Source organism: Dermacentor variabilis, chromosome 5, assembly GCF_050947875.1.
Source record: "Dermacentor variabilis isolate Ectoservices chromosome 5, ASM5094787v1, whole genome shotgun sequence".
Lineage (NCBI taxonomy): Eukaryota > Metazoa > Arthropoda > Arachnida > Ixodida > Ixodidae > Dermacentor > Dermacentor variabilis.
The window spans coordinates 109,745,009-109,765,806 of NC_134572.1; the positions used below are offsets into that span (position 1 = coordinate 109,745,009).

Here is a 20,798-nt window from a genome sequence, read left to right on the forward strand (position 1 = left end):
ATGGAATTTGATGCAGTGTTGTCGTACTCAGACACTATGCGCCCCAGGAAAGAGCATGCCTCCACGTTTGTAGCCTAGTTTTCAGCCTGGCAACGACGGGAAGTACCGTGAAAATCCGCTAAGGAGATTTGGGAGGAACGAGGAGGCAGCGTGTTGCAGTTCGACTCTCGGAAATGAACGCTCGTGGGAACCTTGCTTTCCATTCGGTGTTTGGAGGGATGCTCCCAAATCCTGGTGTTTTGCTACCGAGATGCCAGGATGTCCTTAGGCGTGCCACCTGACTCGAACGCAGATGCCGCGTGAGAATCAGAGGTGAGAGACGGATTACGAAGCTGGAATGATGATGCAGCGACCATCACGAACAATCATAGTCATCGGCCCAAGTTAGTAGACTACTTGGTCCACTCGATTGGCATAAGTTATTGTCGTGGTAATTTCATGTCGTGTATGCATGCATGCGTGTCATGAGATTTATGGGGATCATGTCATGGCTTGACATACAGATCATGGCACTCAGGCCAATCATTTTAAGACATGACATGATACGTCATTTATGTCACACTTGCATGTCCATGATATATCCCGTTAGACAAATGCATGTCTTGTCAGTCAATTCATTATAGTAATCTCATTTATGACATTCATGTCATTACATTAATGACATGTCATTCATCTCAGTTCCAATTTCTCGCAAGTTAAATATCAGTATATCCATGGCATGAAGATCATGCTTGGCAGTCATGACGTGATTGTCATGAACGACATGTGGCGATGGCGTCGGGGTCATCTTTTTAACTGAATATGTATTGGGATACATGTGGCGAGACATGCGTGCATGGCATAACAAGAATTACGTGGAATGACATGCTCGTGCATGTCTTTTCATGAATGCGATGCCAAGCAACTTATGGCATTTATATCATGACACGCATGTCATTCATGTTATTACATTTATGCATGAGCAAAATGTGAACAAGGTGAATGCAGGAGGCTCCTGCATTCACCTTGTTCACGTTTTGCTCATCGTCTGGAATTTCCATCTCCCGCATTCCCGTCTTTTCCCTACATTTATGCATGTAATTTCATGCAAGGTCATGCACGCATGCCACGTGAGTGATATCCTGTTGTCTACCGAGTTGAACAACTGACCACGACAGCATCAATACATTCATACCAGTTTTGTCATGACATAGATAACATGCCAAATATGTCAATAATGTAAATCATGTTATGCATGCATGCATACATGCCATGCTACAACATGGCCCTTCTGAGTTGAAGAAGCGACCATAACGACATCGCGACGTACTATAGGCTAGGTAAATGAACACGCTCGGAACGCCCGAAGTTCACAATAAATGCTTCGCATTAGAAGAATGTGAATAGAAAGAAATTTGAATAAAGGGACAGTGACGTAAACCGGCGCTGATCGTGCAGATAGCACATAGGGCTGTCAGAGCCAACCCGTCACGTTGTTGATGATGTTCCAGTTGACCAAAGGCTGTGCATTCTACATCTGCGCACTGTCAGATATGGGTACATACAAAGAAGACGGACGCTTCCTGATCACCACGATGAGGTGGTGGCCTAGCAGCCATTGTGCTTGTTACAGCCGAAATTTCCCAGTGAAACAAGAGTGCTCAAGTTTTGAGGTGTGTTGTTAGCCGTTGGTGAGTGTATGTTTGTAAGCAACAGGCTAATCTCATTCATGGGCGTCTGCCGTCATTGCGACGACTTGTATCAGACTACTTCTCTTGGCTGTTCGTCCAATCTCAAGGAGTGATGCCTTCAGCAGCTTCGTGCCGGCTCAGCTATGTGCCGGTCCGCACGGCGAGGAAGTTGGGCAATTTGTTGTGCGCGAATGGCGACACGAAGGCGGCACAGCCGCGCACCGCTTGTCTTGCAGGGCTTGTGCTCGTTTTCTTTACGCCACGAACGCATTACCGACACCCCCAAGCGTGTGTCATTGTGAAAGGAGTAAAGAGCTCGTTTGGCTCTATGAGCATTTGTGCTTCCTCTTGTTATTCTCTTTTGTTGACGGCGATCTACCCATTAGCTTATTTATCAAAATGTCCGATCTTCCACTCTCCTACTATGATTTTGTTTCTTTCTTATCCAAAAACAAAGGCAAAATCGTCACTAGCGTTAAGTCGCACATCCGCTTCTCAATATAATACATGAACCTACATTTCAAATGGTTCACATTCTATACTGGGACACCATGTGATACGCACTCGCTCGCACACTTTTGCCTTTGTTCAACTCAGAACTCCGAAAAGTATGAAGCTCGCAATGTCACTAAAATGCACTCGGTAACGTTTATTAAACATCTTTATCGTGGGCCAAACAACATTCACGAGGAGTGGTCCGTTCAAACACGTTCTCTTAGGTCGTCTCGTCAAACACTTGCGTTTCGACGCCATGGTATTTTCTTTCACACAGCACCCGCTTACAAGGAAAAAAATGAATCCGTGTCATTCAGAGGCGTACATTCTTGTAACTTCATTTCATTTCTTGCAAACAGGTAGACGTTAGAGCAATCGGGTTTTGACCACGCGCAATAATATGCGCTAGGTATGGGGTGTATGTTTACTTAGGGCCTTGGACAACGCAAGGCTGTACAATGTAACGGTACATTTTACGCAGTTACACTTATTCGTTATCACTCAATCACTTACGACCAGGCGATACAAGCGATGACGACACTTCGTCAAAAGCACGAGCCTTCATCATGTATGCAGGTTGCGTAGTGGCGCACCTGAAACGCGGGACATTTGCATGGTGAATTCAAAAGTTCTTTTCATTCCTGAAGGCGTTAGAACAGGTGGAACACCACAAGAACTGACTGTAGTCAGCTTGGCGGTCCCAGGCAATGCAGGCCGCATACGTTTGACAAAGACTGTACACCTCTGAGCTAGTGTACGCGGACCAGGGATTGTTCTATTAGATCGATTTTCCTCTCCGCCAGACCCTGGACTGAGGGTTCCTCCCACACTGCTCTCGCCATTCAAATATTATTAATAAAGATGTTTTACTCTCTCTCCTCTCCGCCTAAGAATGTAACTTGAAATTAAAGACTGCAGTGCGAATTTGGTATTGCGCACTTTCCAGTAGACTCGTCGATTTCGGTTTGCGCGTCAGAATCATGAGTAAGTTAACTTTTATTTTTCGGCGAACCTATGGTCCGTATATTTTTGCTCGCGGGCGCACATAGGAGGAGCGCCGTTCAGACCACTGATAAATCGCCTCTGATAAATTGCTGATACCACGAATAAATCACCGAGACCGCTAATAAGTCACCAATGATAATTCATTAGAACTGTTACGTTATCCCAGCCCCGTAGTGCTGAATACATTTCTTGCTTGGTCGCATATGTATGTGTTACCTATGTAATAGCGAAGCAAGCTGTCGGTGTACCTCAGGGTAACCTCTTCGACGTTTCTTAATTTCCTTATCTCTCTCACGTCAAGAAGTGGGCTTTCTTAGGGATTTTATCCCTGTTCGTGTAACTTCTGTACCACATTGTCTCTGTCGTGGTGTAGTGATAAAATGATGCACGACTGAAGCGCATTTGTATATTGTTACAATAGGCGGCTGCGCAGGTAAAGGTGAAAGCAATACTCAGCGCGATAAGGTGACAAAAGATCTGACACGCCGTCAGCGCTTTTGTATTCTTTTTTCTGTCCGTATTCAATCTTGTCGCACTGAACACTACTTCCACGATGAATATAAACCAACTGGCCCAACTCGTCATTCAGGTAGATGTATTCGCGCGGCTTATGCTGTGTTATCTCCGCTGAGCAGGAGTCGAATGTGCGACCGCTTCTCTCGGCTGGGTCGGTTCTCTCAACACAGTGAAAACAACGCAAAAGTAGCAAACGATGATGAGAATTTGTTTTTCTGTGCAACGTGTTTTAGAGGCTCGTTGAGAAAGCTTTAGAGGAAGCACTGAAGAAACGTGGAGCTCACGCTAAACAGTAAATATTTCTTTGCACGTCAAGAGTTGCAGGTGACCTCCAAGGTTAACACCCTTAACCTTATATAAGATCGAAACCTCGATGGTGACAAGAGAAGTTCTCCTCTTTCCTGACTGCTTATGGCAAGTAAACGAGACGATAGCATCGACAGATGACACAAGAACTGCATGAAATAAGGTTTTGTAGCTGTTGCTGTGAAAATCTCGCGCCAGACGTTTCGGTGCGCGCTAAATGGTCACAATTAATACGCAGTTTTCGACGACTGCTTAGCTCAAAGTAGAGTTAGTGTGAGCTCGCTGCTACACGCAATGAAATTATTTACAGCCTGAAGTGTAAATTCGTAAACCATGGGACAACTGAGCACCCTGAGAGGCCTAAAAATGCGTGCTATGCGCTGTGCAGGTTTGCGGAAAGCGTAACGAAAACTTGGTTCGTAGTTAGCTCAGCACGATCGCGTGTGAGTTGAGGCCTCGCTACACTGCGGCGTTTGACTGCTCTCAGCGGCTTGGTCAGAAGCGTGTAGGCCTCTACAAGCTCTAGAGTATGTGAGATATAAAAGCGGGTGTTCAGAACTGCAGCGCCTCCACAGTGTTTCGACAAGGTCATAGTGGGCTACATTCTAATTATTTTAGAGCGCAGCTCTTTGGCGTCCGTTCCTGGGTTTCGCGTCGTCGTCGGCCTCGTAACCAGCTCCGCCCCCCTTTCATCCCCCCAGCGCTAGCAGCGACCGACTGATACCGCTGGATGCCGCTGACGCCGCTAGAGAGTCAAGATAACGTGACTGCATAGAACACCGTCGCCGCCATGCAGAAAGAGGAGGAAAGGGTCCCCCCCCCCCCTGTTCTTGTGTGGCGGATAGGGTGCTCTTCAGTTGCCGACGCGCCGGTTATTCGTTGTCCCTGAAACCAACTCCGCAGCTGGGGTTGACTCACTATCGGCGTCAGCGGCATCAGTCAGTCGCTGCTATCTCTTCCCTCCTCCCTTTATCGTGTTGTCCGCTTGCTGCGCGCGCTTCTGCCCCCATCGTTTGCCGCTGGGTGTACACGCCGCCCCCCTCCCCCCTCTTCCTGCGAGTCTCCTGTTGTCAAAGCGCCGGCTCGAACTTAATTCCTTTCTTCGCTCCTCCTCCAATGCAACCCCTGTGCGGTGGCAATCAGAGAGCCAGATCGGTGGCGGCGGATCTGTATATGTGCACCGCCCGAGCCGAAATTGCCGCTGCCGTTCGCCCTGTGCGGTGGCAATCAGAGAGCCAGATCGGTGGCGGCTTGACATAAAGACAAACCGCAATTTCCTAACACTTATGCGGGAGAACATCCCGTTCCTCTCGCTCGTAACGCGTCCCACGGCTGTGACAACCTCGCGAGGCACTTGTATAGATCTCGTCTTTGAGAATCAAGCATTGGTGTACCAAGTCGAACATATATCAGTCTATTTCTCCGACCACAAAGCTTCCTTCATGACTGTCAAGAACTGTTAGTGGAGTCTTTGTTAAAGGAATACGTGTGAAAAATAAAAAAAAAATTCTGTGATAGCGCATACATGTGTTGCTCGATTTCTTTGCCTCAATCTATCGAAAAGGTGAAACAGCTTATTTGCTGCGCTCAAATTTCGCATTAGGAAGTAACGTAATCGTCGATACTTTTTTTATGTCAAGTATGCACCAACTCGCCCAGAAAGAAGTTTTAAAGAAAACAGCCACTCGGATATTGCGGCCGGCGACGGCGAGGACGAACCTCAAGACCCTCGCACCGGCCACGTTCAATGGCAGTCAAGCTGATGGTGCGGGAAATTTGCGGGCACGACAAAAACTGCCGCTTAATTCTGGAGTTGCAGCGACACGGAGAGCGTCCCACTACAAGCAACAACTGACAAGAGCGCGCAGCATGGCAGTCAACGAAAATTCGTGACGTAGCGTTTTCTTGGTTGTTTGCAATCCTTCCTTGATGTCGATGTCGCAAGGTGCTGCGTTTTGCGGTTGGCTGCGTGCACATACTTTAAAATTGATTTTGAGTATGTTCTAAGCCATACGTTCTATACGTTCCTATATACCCCCTATATGTTCTAAGCTATATTAATCGTTGTTTTGCAGACGATGTGTGTGTACCCACATAAATCGATCTGACGCGTTATCTCCACTTCAATATTTTTCGTCAGTACTCCTTTAAGCCTGTTTTGATAACCTTCAATGCAGGCTGGCTTTATCAGGCAGGAAGTCGGTTGTTTTACGCACTGTCGCACCCGTAAGAAGTTTCGCTCTGAAGGGTGCAGATATGTAAAGCGAGAAGCCCGTTCTACAGCTTGGGCAGACAGCCTTCACTGCTGCTAGACTGTGTGCATGTTAAATCTTTCCGGTCGCAGTCGCATAGGCCTCACGCAACACATTAATCACAAATAAATCAATCAGTCAATCATGAGGAAGCTTTAGAAAGAAAAATGAACGGCGTTCGCGCACGCTGTCGACTTTGCGTACAAGAGAACCCAAGCAGTGTTTTTCTTTGACTGGACAGACCGTATTCGGCCAGAAGTTCCTGTTCCAATTACGAAATTCTGCGATTTAAAACTCGCACGAGGCCGTTGAAGCAAAAACAATGTCATGCAGCTACTGATATTGTGGTGCGGTATGCCTGTTGACAGAACGTTAGAAAAAACCGCGTGTTGTTTTGGTTAGTACGCAAAGTGTTGCGACGTTTAGTTCACTCTAGTTTTACTACGTTACGGATTCAGACGTAATCTTGCATTCTCCAGCATCTGTCACGCCTTCGAGGCAAGGAAACTATCCTTACTCCAACCTACTCTGCATTGCTTAATGAACGACAGCCATCTTAGGAAAAGGTTTGCACTACTCCTTATATGTGGTTCTTCGCAGTTTATACAACGGCTTCTTACGCGGTCAATGAGCTGTCTTACGGTGTCTATACGACTGCAAGTTATTGCTCTCGCACTTTGCAGTCCACAGAATATGGGGCTGTTTATATCAGTGCGCAGCGCAATGATTGTAATCAACCAGTTTACTGTAGGAAGACGCTGGACTCCTTGTTTTCTGTCACAGCAAGACACCCGTAATGTGTGAGGAGCCCGAGAGAACACACACAGTTAAAGCTACCTTGGAGTGTCCGGACCCGTCAAAAGTGCTTACGTTATGTTCTGTAAACAGGCAAAACTTTCGACATATTTTAATCGAACACGACTCGCACTATGTATCATCTTACCATTGCAGTAATGTGTGTTGGGGCATGTTCTTGTAATAATAGAAACAACAACAACAACAACAACAAATTTACGCACTGCCGCCTGCAATCGTAACATACCCCACAACATTTTTCAAACCGCGATAGGACATCACTTCACTGAACAGGGGTGTATTATTGTTACACACTGAAGTCCCCATGCCGAGACGTAGGCTGCCGTCGAAGCACTAGCGGAGAGGTCATGTATGGCTTATGTTGAAGTGAAATGTGCTCTAGCTTGTCAGTGTTATTGTGTCGGATGCTTCTTCTTGGAGGCAGAAGCACTGTGGATGCGTTACTTCGAAAGCCTTAATACTATGCGAAAACCGGAATTCGGTCCCGCATTTAATATACGATCGAGTACTGAAGGTTTTATACGAAAACCGATTCACCATGGTTTTGCTAATCGAACTGCGGCTCTTAGCTACGTCTCAGAAGGACGGTAACACTACAAAGGGTAATACTTGCGTGTCAAGCTGAAACAATCTCCAGACCGTGCGGCACAGAAGAAACGCATCCTTGAAATGGTGTGCTCAGTATTCTTGCAAGCCGTTGCCAGGTTGATTTTATCCAACTTTGAGAGTTATTTAGCCTCGTCTACCAGCTTAACGCATAACCATCGTGTTGTCTGCACAACCATTCGCTTACCACGGAGCTCGTGCGCTGCGGCATCTCTCTTTATTCATTTTGTTGATTTTTCTGTACAAACTGTCCTACGTCAACACAGTGTGCTCGCTAGACTGGTGGTAAGTGCAACGTCTCGGTTTGTTTATAAAACGCGAAAAGGTGACTTTAACAACACGCTACACGAGTCCAAGCGCCATGCGGCAGGTACAAAATTGTGTGGTGCTTCCATGTGAACCTCCACTCATACAGGCGGCAGCGTCGGTTCTGGTCGATGAACTGCAGAGTCTATACGCGAATGTGATGTCGCTAATGTTGTGTAGTTGTTGTTCGGAACCTTGGTCTTCAAAGACGCGTTGCCTGTTTTATTGTCTGTGGTTCGGGGCCAAAAAATGGAGGTTGTATTTAGTGATTCGCTGCATATTTGCTTGCTTGAACTTTTTTTGAACTGCTAATAGTGCGGCGCCTAGCTTCCCTGTGAAAAAAATGTCCTATTCAATTTAAAATAGAAATTACGCTGTCAATACTGGGGATATTACGGCAACAATCTAGCGCTTGCTCATGTGAGCCGTGGCTGGATGAGTATACACTGTGCAAGCAGCGATGAGCCGCGATTTCGGAATGGCCAACATGTACATGGGAATAGGCAATAGTATTGTACGACGACTGTTTCACCAGGGCACCACCCAGTTAGGATAACCACATATCTTTTTTCTTTTGCGCACGAATTGTATTTCTATTGCACAAGAACGAACTCGTATATTTTCTTAAATCAGCTTTCAGATACATTCGAAGTCATAGTGCTCAAGTGACTTCAATAGTTTACAGTTAATTTCAAATATTCTATTTTTGTAAACAATCTCTTGAGTCATGTTCTCGAGTGTCTCTATGTTCTGTTCTGTTGAGGGCTAACTTGAACTTCTTGCTTCAGCATAGTATCTGCTAGTTCCACAAAAGTACTTAGCTGCAAGATTTAATTTTGAGGCTGCAATGAAGCTAGTTATTTCATGCCAAAATTTGGCGTTATGTTTACAAACATTAGTTGACATTTCGATCGTTCAACGATGTTACCTTTTCAACGCAGCTTGCTTCACTGCAGTGATGGCTCATTGTGTGCACAAATATCTAGGTGCACCACAAAAGAATTGCCACACCCGGGCGCAGCCTTTATGAACCTTTGCCACCATCATCTGGTACAGGCCGTCAGAAGACCATGCGTGACTGTCGCGGCGTCTGCTCAGCTGGTGCGCCTTGAAAGTCGACCGCGGTACATGTCAAATTATAACAGCCAGTACTGCTAGCTCTCATGGCAACAGAACAACGTGAATGGGACCCGCCGGCTTTATATTGCAAGGGGCATTAAAGAAAAATATTAGGTCCAGCTAGATCAATAGATTATTCCTCTACAAGTCTATTATTGTTCTCTGTGCGCCAATATGTCCCTGTGTCGCGTACGAAATTGCCGCTGAAGATGCCGTTACTGCTCCTCAATTTGAACCGCCCTCGCCGAAACGGACGAGATGACGTGTTCACCTCGTGACCTCCCTCTACGCCTCTCTCTGTGAATCGGCACTTGCTGACGTCACGTGAGAGGTACTACAGTCCACAACAGGTGGCGCCACTTCGATGATCTATTTTAGTCATTTTCTCGCTTACAAAAGCTCTGTTCTCGCTACGAAAAGCGAATTTGTTTTTACAAAAGTCTAATATTTCAATCTAGCTCGACATAATATTTTCCTTTAGTCTGTCTTCAAGCGTCACTTTTCCTGACACATAAGTGCACAAAAGAATCCCGGTGTGCGCGCAACTGTGACATACGGTGCTTCTTTTTTTGCTGACCGAACATTCAAGCACCACGAGAATTTTACATCATGGAGAAAATGATTTTTTCGTGCACTTTCGCGGACGCACCGACATCCGAGGCACCAGAGTGTACGCGAACATTGATGCCCATTGAAACAATGAAACTGTGCTCCGGTGTCGGCCAAATAGAAACCACAGCGTGTCTGTACACGCTTACACGAGTGTGATATACAATACTGGTGCCACATGAGACTACACAGTGGCACACACACGCACACATAAATGCATGACACGTGGGAGTAACGGCCAGGGCAGCACCGCAGAATGCCGTGGATAGGGGCGGTGTCTGTTTCTTTTAGAGCAGGGCGCACAAGACTCCAGCGTCCTGCATCATGTTCTGCAGCGGCACCTGCGTGTCCATCGGCAGAAGCTCGACGGTGAGCTGCCTCTCGGAGCGCTCCTGTTGGCATCTGTGGCAGTCGCACGCCACCCGAGCTCCGCCCAGGGCGGAGGCTGAGGGGCCTCCCTCTCGCATTGTGGATGACGAGGCGACCACCTTGATTTCGTCGCCGTCATCGTCGTCGCCGTAGTCCTCGACGATGGCGCCTGGATTGTCGTCCATCGCTCGGCGACCTTGCCTCCTGCCCGCTGCGATCGCCTCCGCCTTGGCCAGCATCTGCTGCTGATGCTGCTGGAGCTGGTGGTGGTACTGCAACCGCTGTTGCTGCTGCAGGTAGAGCTGCTGCTGCCTCTGCTGTTGCTCGAGGGCTAACAGAAGGTGCGGGTTGCACTGGGGGCAGTTCGGGTCCAGCTGCGCGGGCTGAGACTTCTTCTTGCCGAACAGCCTGAATTTCTGCGCAGTAGGGTTGGGTCAGAGGTTCGAAAGAAATAGAGACAGAGGGTAGTTTTATTGTGAGAGAAAAGCCGAGAGATCGGGATGAACTACTGTGTTCTAGCCTGCTGTTTTGCGTAAGGGTAAGGGCGAAAGGATAAAATCACAGAAATGAAGTGAAGGTGGTGGTAAGAAAAGTACATGTTCATGAATAAAAAAAAAAACAAGCAGAAATTGGTATTAGTTATTACAGTCGAATATTCAGTTCGCTTTCTCTCAAACATTCTACAATGGCCTTCAAGGCCTGGCGCACATAGTATTTTGGGCACGGACGGGGCTAATGGAAGAATCCGTAAGTAGTGAAAGCATCCGTGAATAGCTGGCCAAGTAAAAGATCTTGCATTTTACAGTGAACGTAGTATTGCTGTGGGGAGACGTGTTGGATTGTCCTTTATTCTTCACTTTTTTTAAAGCGGGCGGCACTAATAATTACAAAGCTTCTAGCCTCATTTGGAACAATGAAGCTAATTCGGTGTCCGCGACGTGTCAACTGCACAATCGATAATATCTCACCAGACGTATATACGGTGGTTGGACAAACCAATCTGGCTCCATAACAAAATTGCATTTTTGAGACTCGATCATTTTGTCAAGGAACCAAACTTGCTTCACTGGAAGCGGAGACCGGTGGGCCGGAAGAAAAGAAGGGTCGAGTTGTTTCCGCTGGCCTCGCCTCCATCTGGCAGCCAGCTAACGAGTATTTCGGCGGCACTAGAAATTGTGTAACTTTCTTGCACCCGTCTGCCGCTTGGCACAGCATTGAATCCCGCGTAAGAACTGACGCGTAAATGCTGTGTCAGTTTTTACACAGGATCCAATGCGTCCCAATACGCAGTGTCATTGTAACCACGATGACGAATACGCGCAAAATCTCCTTCTGCAGTACCCAGGACACGATACCGCGAGGTGAAGACTAAAGGCTGGTTTAGTGTTGTTAAACCATAGTCCTCTAACTCTGAAAAGAACACTTGGCCCTTGGCCAACTATATCGCGGCAGACAAGAGCCCTTGGGGCTTTTACAATCTTTTTGCGAAAAATAATCAAGAATATTAGGCTCATGCTAAACGTTCGCGGTTGACCTTTTCCTTTAAATATTCCTGAATTTCCCTTTATATACCTGAGGTTTTATATGTCGTATGTGTGTAGCTCACGCCTTATTTGGTTATATGTTGTTATCTGTCTTGCTATGTAGATATGTGTAGATACGTCAGCCGTCTCTTTTGCGAAAGTCAGCTTATGCGCGTGTATACAAATTATTTTGTGCGCTTTCACTTGTTTACAGAACTGTGTGTCCTCTCACTCACTTTTGCGCACAGAACTCCGCAAATGCTCGTGCTATTTGACTGTCTCCAGTGCTTATCACTTTTGTCTTGTCTGTGCTTCTAGTTTTATTTGCCATGCGAAGAGGAGTACATAGCCGGCGCAAATAATGCCAACGTCTCTCTTAATTTCATAATACTCATAAAGAAAAGGCACTCCTTGGCGTTATAAATATCTGCATTTCTAAAGAGAGTGGTTAAGTTAGCTTCAGTTAGCGTGTCATGCCCACTTGGAGGACCCATTATTTTAGGATGTTCTTGAAATATCTTTGAACTAGCGGTGCTGCAGGGTGTTGTCGAGATGTCGTACAGCTCGTAGGTCAACCCGTGAACAGCATATTGTTTGGAGGTGCGCTGAAGGCTACATACCCGAACGGCCACATCTGATCGCATAGAGTAACATATAACGCTCCATTTGTGATGTTTCAGAATGCTCAATGGAGGGAGCAGTTGGGCTTACAATATTTCTAGACTCAGAAGGCCGAGCCTTTAGCTCTGCCAGCAAACGTTGCCCTTCTGCCGAATCGTGTCACGAGTATGTTCAGCGATGAGTTGCCAGTATACCCTCTCTGCCTATCAGCGCTTTTCCCGGCTTTTCTTTTTTTCCAGCTCACCTCAGCGAATGGCCTGTAAAGTCTTCTAGTTGAAGCAGTTTCAAGGACACTTCACAGCAGCTTAATAATTAGCGCGCCTACTCTCACCACTTAGAGCCCGTAACCGCAACATGCAACGCGTGTGGGACTACTTAAATCGACAATGAGAATGAGGGCAACACTATACAAGTAACAAAAAAAGTTGATTGCTAAGTCTTCTGTCAAAACTTGATTTTGATTTGCTTGACGGAAAGCTGTTCAATACTAGCGGAGAGATCAAAGTTAAATCCGTCTCCTTGTGAATTTCGCGCCGGAACAACAGCGCCGGCAGGCCAGCGCGACGTCGTGCATTAATTATTTTTCTCGTATATTTGGAACGTATTAACGCAGAAAAGTTTCTCGGAACTTCCTACCCTAACTAAGCCATTTGTTCTGTTTTAGATGCAGTAGAATTTTCTTTACGAATAAAGAATGAATTATACAGCCAAACAGAATGTATCAATACCCATGACATTACTAAGAGTCATTGGGCAAACATGCGGGTGGTGTCGGTGCCCTTAAGTCATTTGTGAGTTAATATGCCATCCCTCTGTGAGTGACCGTTGTGCTATTGCAGAAGCAAAGTTTACTAGCTCACCTTAACTCAATAGTTACATTTACTGTCCCTTTAATATTAACTTTTCTTTTAACGTTATACAAGCTTTACTTAAGACACGTGCTGCTATAAGTCGACATTTCGCTGCCTCCTTTCCACTCGCCGCCTTTCTCTAGATGCCTCAATTGTATGCCTAGATTGACACACCTCTGCGCACGCCCTTGTCGGTTGCCTTATACCGTATACACTCGAGTAAGGGCCGCACTCCTGAAGGAGCCGGACCACCAAATTGACAGATCAAACTACGAAAAAAAAAACAGGTCAGAAATCGAAAAAGGAAACAAAGCCCGTCTTTTAAATTATGAGTAGGTGGCGCGTGGGTCCTTGAGACTGCGTTGTGAAACGCTTTAAAGTCACAGGCATAGTAAACGCCATGGGCACGGAGGGCGACTGTATCCGCGAGTGAGCTATACCAAACCGAGCCTGAGCAGTGGTGGCAGTGCCAGTGGTAACGACTAGACGGCGGTCAGCATAACATTCGCGTGCATAACAGAACAAATAAATGCATTATGAAAACAATAGCGATTGCTCTACTTGTAACAAGGAATCACGAGGATTATGTACGGACTGAAATCGGCAACCTGTGTGCAAGGGTGGCACCTCGTTAATATCAGAAAAATAAAGTGCCGTTCTTAAATAAGTGCATATGATAGTTCCGGCGACGACAGTCGTGGTCTTTGCAGTTTTGCGATAGACCATTCTTAGACTGCCCGCCGTCTTATCTTGTTCCAATTTTTTCTTTGTTAAAGCACGCGATAAGCAAATGCGCGGAAACAATAACGAATGCATCCTTTGTGTGATAAGAACTTAGTACAATATAATAACGATTGAGCGCGCAAAGAATGGAATGGACACGCGAAAAAAAAATACACAGCAACAAACCACCTCTTAATATCCGCAGTTACTAATCCTGACATCTATATGTTGTATCTTCCAACGTAGAATAATATAACAGCTACGGCACAAGATATGCAGCACGCTTAGAAGTTTTTAGTTGCTGAGACTGAAACGAGATTACTGCCTTTTAGCTAGTATCTACGCCCGCGAAGCACGTCAATCAGACCTTATCTATAGTCGCGCAAATTTGAGTCCCTCTGAGCGCATAGTTACAGCGTATCGCCGAGTTCGAAGAAGCCGTTGAGCACCAGCTAAGCCTCTAACATGCCTCTGACAAGCCTGATCGGTGTTCTGCACAATGCAACCACGATTGTATGTCTCGAAACACGGGCTGTTTCTGAGGAACAAAAAGCTCCAACGGCGAAACCAGATGGTGCTTGTTGCGTGCAGCGTGTTTCCTCGAAGGCGCATCATGCACGCGTACACTAGTGTGTTCATAAACCTTCCAGAGAAGTCCGGCTGTATAGGATGAAAAAGTTAAGCTTTGCCCGATCGTGACTGCAGCCGCAATCCTTGGAGCTCCGTAGAGTTCACCCCCCATATTTATCGCTAGACTGGACGCCGAAGCTATATTTTATGCAGCAACTCTCTTCATCCAAACAACTGACTTTTGTGATTGTAATAATAATTGACTTGGCTATAATACTGCATGTTATATTACTCCTATTTTTATTCTATTGTAAACTTGCATTGCTTGCTTTTACAGAAGTTTTCTGTGCAATTTTTCGTCTTACTAAATAGCTTTACATTTTCTTGTCTTTCACGCTCCTCATTATTTTTTTTTTCGAATTGTCTGTAAAGTCACCCTAACCAATGCTTGATCTATCTCTCGTTTTCTTTTCATTTTGTTCATGTATGGGAGTCCCCCTGACGGTTTCTAACTTTGGGGCTCCCTGTGTAGTACTAATTTTGTATGCAATTCTTTGTAAAACTGACATAGTTGATGAATAAACTTGAACTTGAACATGAAAGTTAGAGCGACGCCCGGTCCCGGATCGCATCTATAATGTCCGACGTACGCCCCATCGCACTTACGGGAACACTCTTCCGCCAATCGCGTTATAGAGTTTGAACGCTTCAAGGTTTGTACTTTGCATGGGCCCACGTGTTGAGCAATGCTGTAAGAACGATGGGTGTTTCGCAAGCTATATAGCATACTATGGACATACTGAGTAGGAGAATGGCCTATAATACGACGTGCTGTCCTTACTGCATGCTATACTTTATGAAAACTCGCATAACGTGCATCGTGTGCACTTCCGTGATAACGTTGTGTCAAAATATTGTGATTTCAAGATGTTTTGCTTGCTGCCAAGTCGCTTTCTCGTACTTGTTTTTAATATATCTTATACCAGAATAGTATTTTTGGAATACAGGTGGTTATCAATGCCAACGGGTCGTCTATAAAGGCCACTTATATCTGTCATTTTCTTTCCTGTTCACAAACACGGCCAAATAATTATTAGTGTTGGAATAATAATTATTATATAATTTAAACTCAAAGGACGGATGGTCGAGCGAAGAATGGCCACTAATGACAAGAACATTCAAAACGACATAGACACAGGCGCGTCTTTTTCATTGTTCTATGTGGTTAGCACCATTTCTATGCTATAGTTGCGTGTCATAGATTCACTATTCCAACTCACCCAAGTCAATAACATAGGAATTTGATGCACACACACCGGCAGTGTGTTGAAAATGACGACCAAGCAGCCAAGCTTCAGTCGTACTTCATGCCAAAATTCGTGCTCAAATTGTTATTTATCATGATAAGTGCGACTACAGAGGGCAACAATAATCACTAAAGAAATATTGTGATTTACTCAGCAAATCACAAAACATGCGGCTAGCTTATGCTACATTCTGTACAGTAGCGAATGTAGTATAGACCAGCCGCTTGGCTGTAAACAAAGGGCTTGTTAAAATGCGGCGGAATCACAAGCCATTGCGGAAAAACAACCAATCAAAAGGCGTACAAGGAACCAAACCTTGAAGTTTGCTGTATGTATCACCATCTACACCTTAACTATTTCATCGCTTGGGCGGCAGGCCGATGCGCGAGCTTGACCTGGTTACGCTCCTTGCATAGGAGCACAATTAGGCTCGCGGCTGTGAGCCAGATTGCCGTCTGAGCACTCCGGTAAATTTACGTTTATGGTCCGTTTCCAGAAGAAACCGAATCTCAAAAAAAAAAAATGTTTCAGAAAATTTGGCGCACCCTTCTTTCCCCCGTAATTCTGCATAAGCTGAAAATGCTGAACCCAATGTAAACTCTGGAGTGCATGGTAAGCATAGGTGCTGACCAATCGTGATATCGAGTTAATAATTTGTGAAGATGGGCAGCCGGTCACACGGTTATTTGTTTATGAATCGGGGTTATGAAAATATACAAGTGTACTTATGCCTCTTAAGCAACCACACGGTGAGAGAGAGGAACATTAAGGGCAGAAAGATGGTGAGGTCGTCTTGAGTGATTGGACTCTGGCGTGCAATACCTTACGCTGGGGTGGGGCTCTGGAGGAACAACAGAAGTTGGATGCGAAAAGAAAGTAAATGAAAATGGCTAAGTTCGTGATATTTGAACAGTATACTACTTTCGTGTCACGCGTGGGTCGAGAGAGAGAGAGAGAGAGAGAGAAAGAAAGAGACAGAGAGAGAGAGACAAGTGAAGGTGGAAAGCCAGGGAGATTCACCACCGTGAAAATCCTGCTTCCTACACTGCACTGGGAAGCGGGTGGGGGGAGGGGAGGCTAAGAGATAGAAGAGTATATATATATATATATATATATTGCCGCCAGCATTGCGAGAACACAAGACGACCGCCACATCCCAACTGCGTTTCAAAGAGCCGCCACACCGCAAGCGTCAAGAAAAGCATCGCAAGGCAACGCTGGGCCGGTGCTGCCAGACCGACGGCTCGTGCGCGAGAATCGGACTGGCACGCGACAGGAGGGACAAAGAGAACGACGTGAGAAGAATCGAAGCTCAAGGGACGTTTTTGTTGACGGGCACAGGTTCGCCCAGAATAAATTAGTTTGCATAGTAACGGCCGTCGTAACTGTTGGTTACATATCTGGTGGAGGTGCGGGGTATGATTTCAAGCCCCACACGCGCCAGGGAAGGTAGCCCGGATCCCCGAAGTCTGGAGCGAACGGAATTAACGCCTGTCCACCAACGCACGAGCCGCCGCATACGAGGTGAGGCCCCCGAGTTTGGTCCTCTCGCCGATTCACCAAGGGCCGCGGCAGCAGTCAGCCTAGGTACCAGTGCGATGGCTACTCAAGTAATGCCTCCTCACGTCGTCGTCGATTCACCCCGGACGCCAGAATCCTTTCACGGAGACACATTCGAGAATGCCGAGGAATGGCTCGAAAACTTCGAGCGTGTCGCCAGATGTAACGGCTGGGAGGAATTCGCGCTGGAGGAATCTGCGCGCACGTGGTTTCAAAACCATGAAGCGTCGTTATCATCGTGGAACGACTTCCGACGAGAGCTGCTTACTACGTACCCGAGCACGGACCGCAGAGAGAGGGCAGAAGCCGCTATTCAGGCGAGGAACCAGCGAAACAACGAAAGTGTGACCATGTACATTGAGGATATGACCCACCTCTTCCGCCGAGCCGATCCAAACATGGCTGAGGACAAGAAATTGCGGCACCTAATGCGCGGTGTGAAACAGGAGCTTTTTGCCGGCCTGGTTCGTAATCCGCCCCGCACTGTAGCTGAATTTCGATCAGAGGCGACGACGATGGAGAAGACGCTGCAGCAGCGTGCGAGGCAGTACAACAGAGATGTAAGCCTCGCATCATTTGACGTTGGGTCAGGAGCCCTCTCCAACAACATGGACATCCTACGCGAAATGGTGAGGTCCGTTGTAAGGGAAGAGCTGCAGAAACTGCAGCTGGCTCAAAGCCCTCCTCCAGTGTCCTCACTTGCCGATGTCATACGCGAAGAAGTCCGGCAAGTAATTTGTGAGCCAGAGCCTCAGGTACGGCCCCGCGCACAGCCAGAGCGTCAGCCGCGGATATCGTACGCCCAAGCTTTACGCCAGGACCTAGAACGCGCCGACTTTGGACGAACGGCCACAATACCCTAGGTACTTCCTCGCAATGTGCCGCCCATGGCAGAAGGAAGGCCACGTAAAAGCGATGTATGGCGCACTGCAGACCGGCGTCCCCTCTGCTACCACTGTGGAGAGGCTGGTCACCTATACCGGGAATGCCAGTATCGCCGAGTAGGACTGCGTGGCTTCTCCGTGAATTCACTTTGCCCTCGAAACGGTGAGCGCCCTGATGAAATTGAAGCATTTTTGTCCACGCGCCAAACTATTCGAAACACCCAGCAACATGAACCTCGATCGGCAGCGCCTGTGCGTTATAGTTCGCCCAGTCCGCGTCCCTCTTCCATTTCACCGAGGCGTCGCGCACAAAGTCCACGACGGGAAAACTAGAGCCAGCGACCTGTGGAGGCAAGGCCGCTGACTCCCGGAACACCGAAGGCCCTCCATCGCCAATCCGACAAGACGACGGCACTGACGAACCTACGCACCAGTGCAGTGATGACGCCGTTACTTCCGAGTTGCGCGTCATCATCGACGACTTCGAAGTGACTGCGCTGATAGACACTGGTGCGGACTATTCAGTTATTAGCAGTGTACTCGCCAGAAAATTGAAAAAGGTATTGACCCATTGGACCGGACCTGCAATACGTACAGAGGGGGAGCACTTAGTCGACCCCGTTGGAATGTGCACAGCAAGAATCGGCATTCGAGGCTTTACATACGTGAGCAGCTTTATTGTTCTCCCTGAGTGTTCCCGTGAGCTTATACTGGGCATGGACTTTTTGCAAACGAATGGCGCAATTATCGACTTGCAAGAATCACGTGTGTTGTTTTCCACAGAAAATGCTGTTACCATTTCTGATACAGAAGAGCCACATACTTCCTCTCTCCGTATTGTGGATGAACACGTGACGGTGCCGGCACGGTGCAGTGTGACTGTCGTTGTAAGGAGCGACGTATTTCGTGACTATGAGGGACTTGCAGACGGAAATATCGGGCTACTACTGGAAAAGCAAATATGCGTGGCAAGAGGCCTAGTTCACCTGCGTAACGGATGCGCTGATGTCCTCTTGACTAACTTTGGCAATGAGGCACAACACGTGGCGAAGGGAACAGCCATAGCGTCTCTTCATGACTATGTACAACTCGCGGATGTGTCAACCCTCCATGCACCATCACCAGCTTCTGTCACTTTAGACAGTGTCCTTACCTCCATCGACATTGACCGAGAGCTGTCATCACCACAAAGAGATAAGATTGTGAGCTTGGTCACAGAGTTTGCTGAATGCTTTTCGACCTCATCGAAAGTCCGTCGTACTCCCGTCGCAAAACACCGCATTGTGGTCGAAGAACCTGCAAGACCAGTGCGCCAACACCCGTACCGAGTGGCTCCTAAAGAAAGAGAAGCGATAAGAAGTCAAGTACAGGAAATGCTCAAAGACGATGTGATACAGCCATCCAATAGCCCGTGGGCATCTCCGGTAGTCCTGGTCAAAAAGCAGGATAACACCCTACGATTTTGTGTTGATTACAGGAAACTCAACCTCGTCACGAAGCGAGATGTTTATCCACTTCCACGCATCGACGACACCTTGGACAAACTACGCAATGCTTACTTCTTCTCTTCTTTAGATCTCAAAAGCGGATACTGGCAGATTGAAGTGGACGAGCGAGATCGCGGAAAAACGGCATTTGTGACACCGGATGGTCTATACGAGTGTAAGGTGCTTCCATTTGGTCTGTGTTCTGCGCCCGCCACCTTCCAGCGGATGATGGACACTGTTCTCTCCGGACTGAAATGGCAGTCGTGCCTCGTCTACCTTGGTGATGTGGTGGTCTTCTCCACTACATTCGAGCAGCACATGCAGCGACTGAGAGCAGTTCTGGATGCTATTCGCACGGCGGGATTGACCATAAAACCCGAAAAATGCCACTTCGGCTTTCGCGAGCTCCGCTTTCTCGGACACATTGTCAGTGCTGAAGGCGTCCGCCCCGATCCTGAGAAGATCACTGCAGTAGAAATGTTTCCGAAGCCAAGAGACAAAAAAGCTATTAGACGTTTCCTGGGACTGTGTGCCTACTACAGGCGTTTCGTAGAAAATTTTTCTAAAATTGCCGAACCACTCACGCGACTGACAAAAGAAGATGTCCCTTTTGTGTGGGAGAAAGATCAAGAGGACGCCTTCTCTGAACTACGACGGCGTTTGCAGAGTCCTCCTATACTTGCCCATTTTGATGAAAATGCCGAAACGGACATCCACACCGACGCGAGTAACGTTGGTCTCGGTGCCATACTTATTCAGTGGCAGAATGGAGAAGAAAAAGTCATTGCCTATGCAAGCCGTACCTTATCAAAAGCCGAGACAAATTACTCAGCTACAGAAAAGGAATGTCTGGCGGTTATATGGGCCATCAGTAAGTTCCGGCCATACTTATATGGCAGACCGTTTCGAGCCATCAGCGACCACCATTCATTGTGCTGGCTGGCGAACCTCAAGGACCCTTCTGGAAGACTCGCTAGATGGAGTTGGCGTCTACAGGAGTATGACATCACGGTCGTTTACAAGTCCGGTCTCAAACACAATGATGCTGATTGCTTATCACGTGCACCAATCGAATCTACGTCACCTGAATACGAGCAAGATTTCCCATTTCTTGGGGCTGTAAATACGACGGAAATGGCTCATCACCAGCGTACAGATCCGGAATTACTCCTGCTCATCGAGTACCTGGAGGGTCGACAAGTG

At 47.1% G+C, this 20,798-nt stretch overlaps 1 protein-coding gene across 1 annotated transcript in view; it reads right to left on the reverse strand.

The window, feature by feature from the left end:
• Positions 1 to 7,209: 7,209 nt before the first annotated feature.
• The window catches only part of LOC142583036 (uncharacterized), a 211,162-nt gene continuing 197,573 nt past the window's right edge, over positions 7,210 to 20,798 (reverse strand). Inside the window, exon 4 of the mRNA XM_075693287.1 lies at positions 7,210 to 10,485. Coding sequence (XP_075549402.1) covers positions 9,988 to 10,485 — 498 coding nt within the window. The 3' untranslated portion in view covers positions 7,210 to 9,987. The remainder of the gene's footprint in view (positions 10,486 to 20,798) is intronic.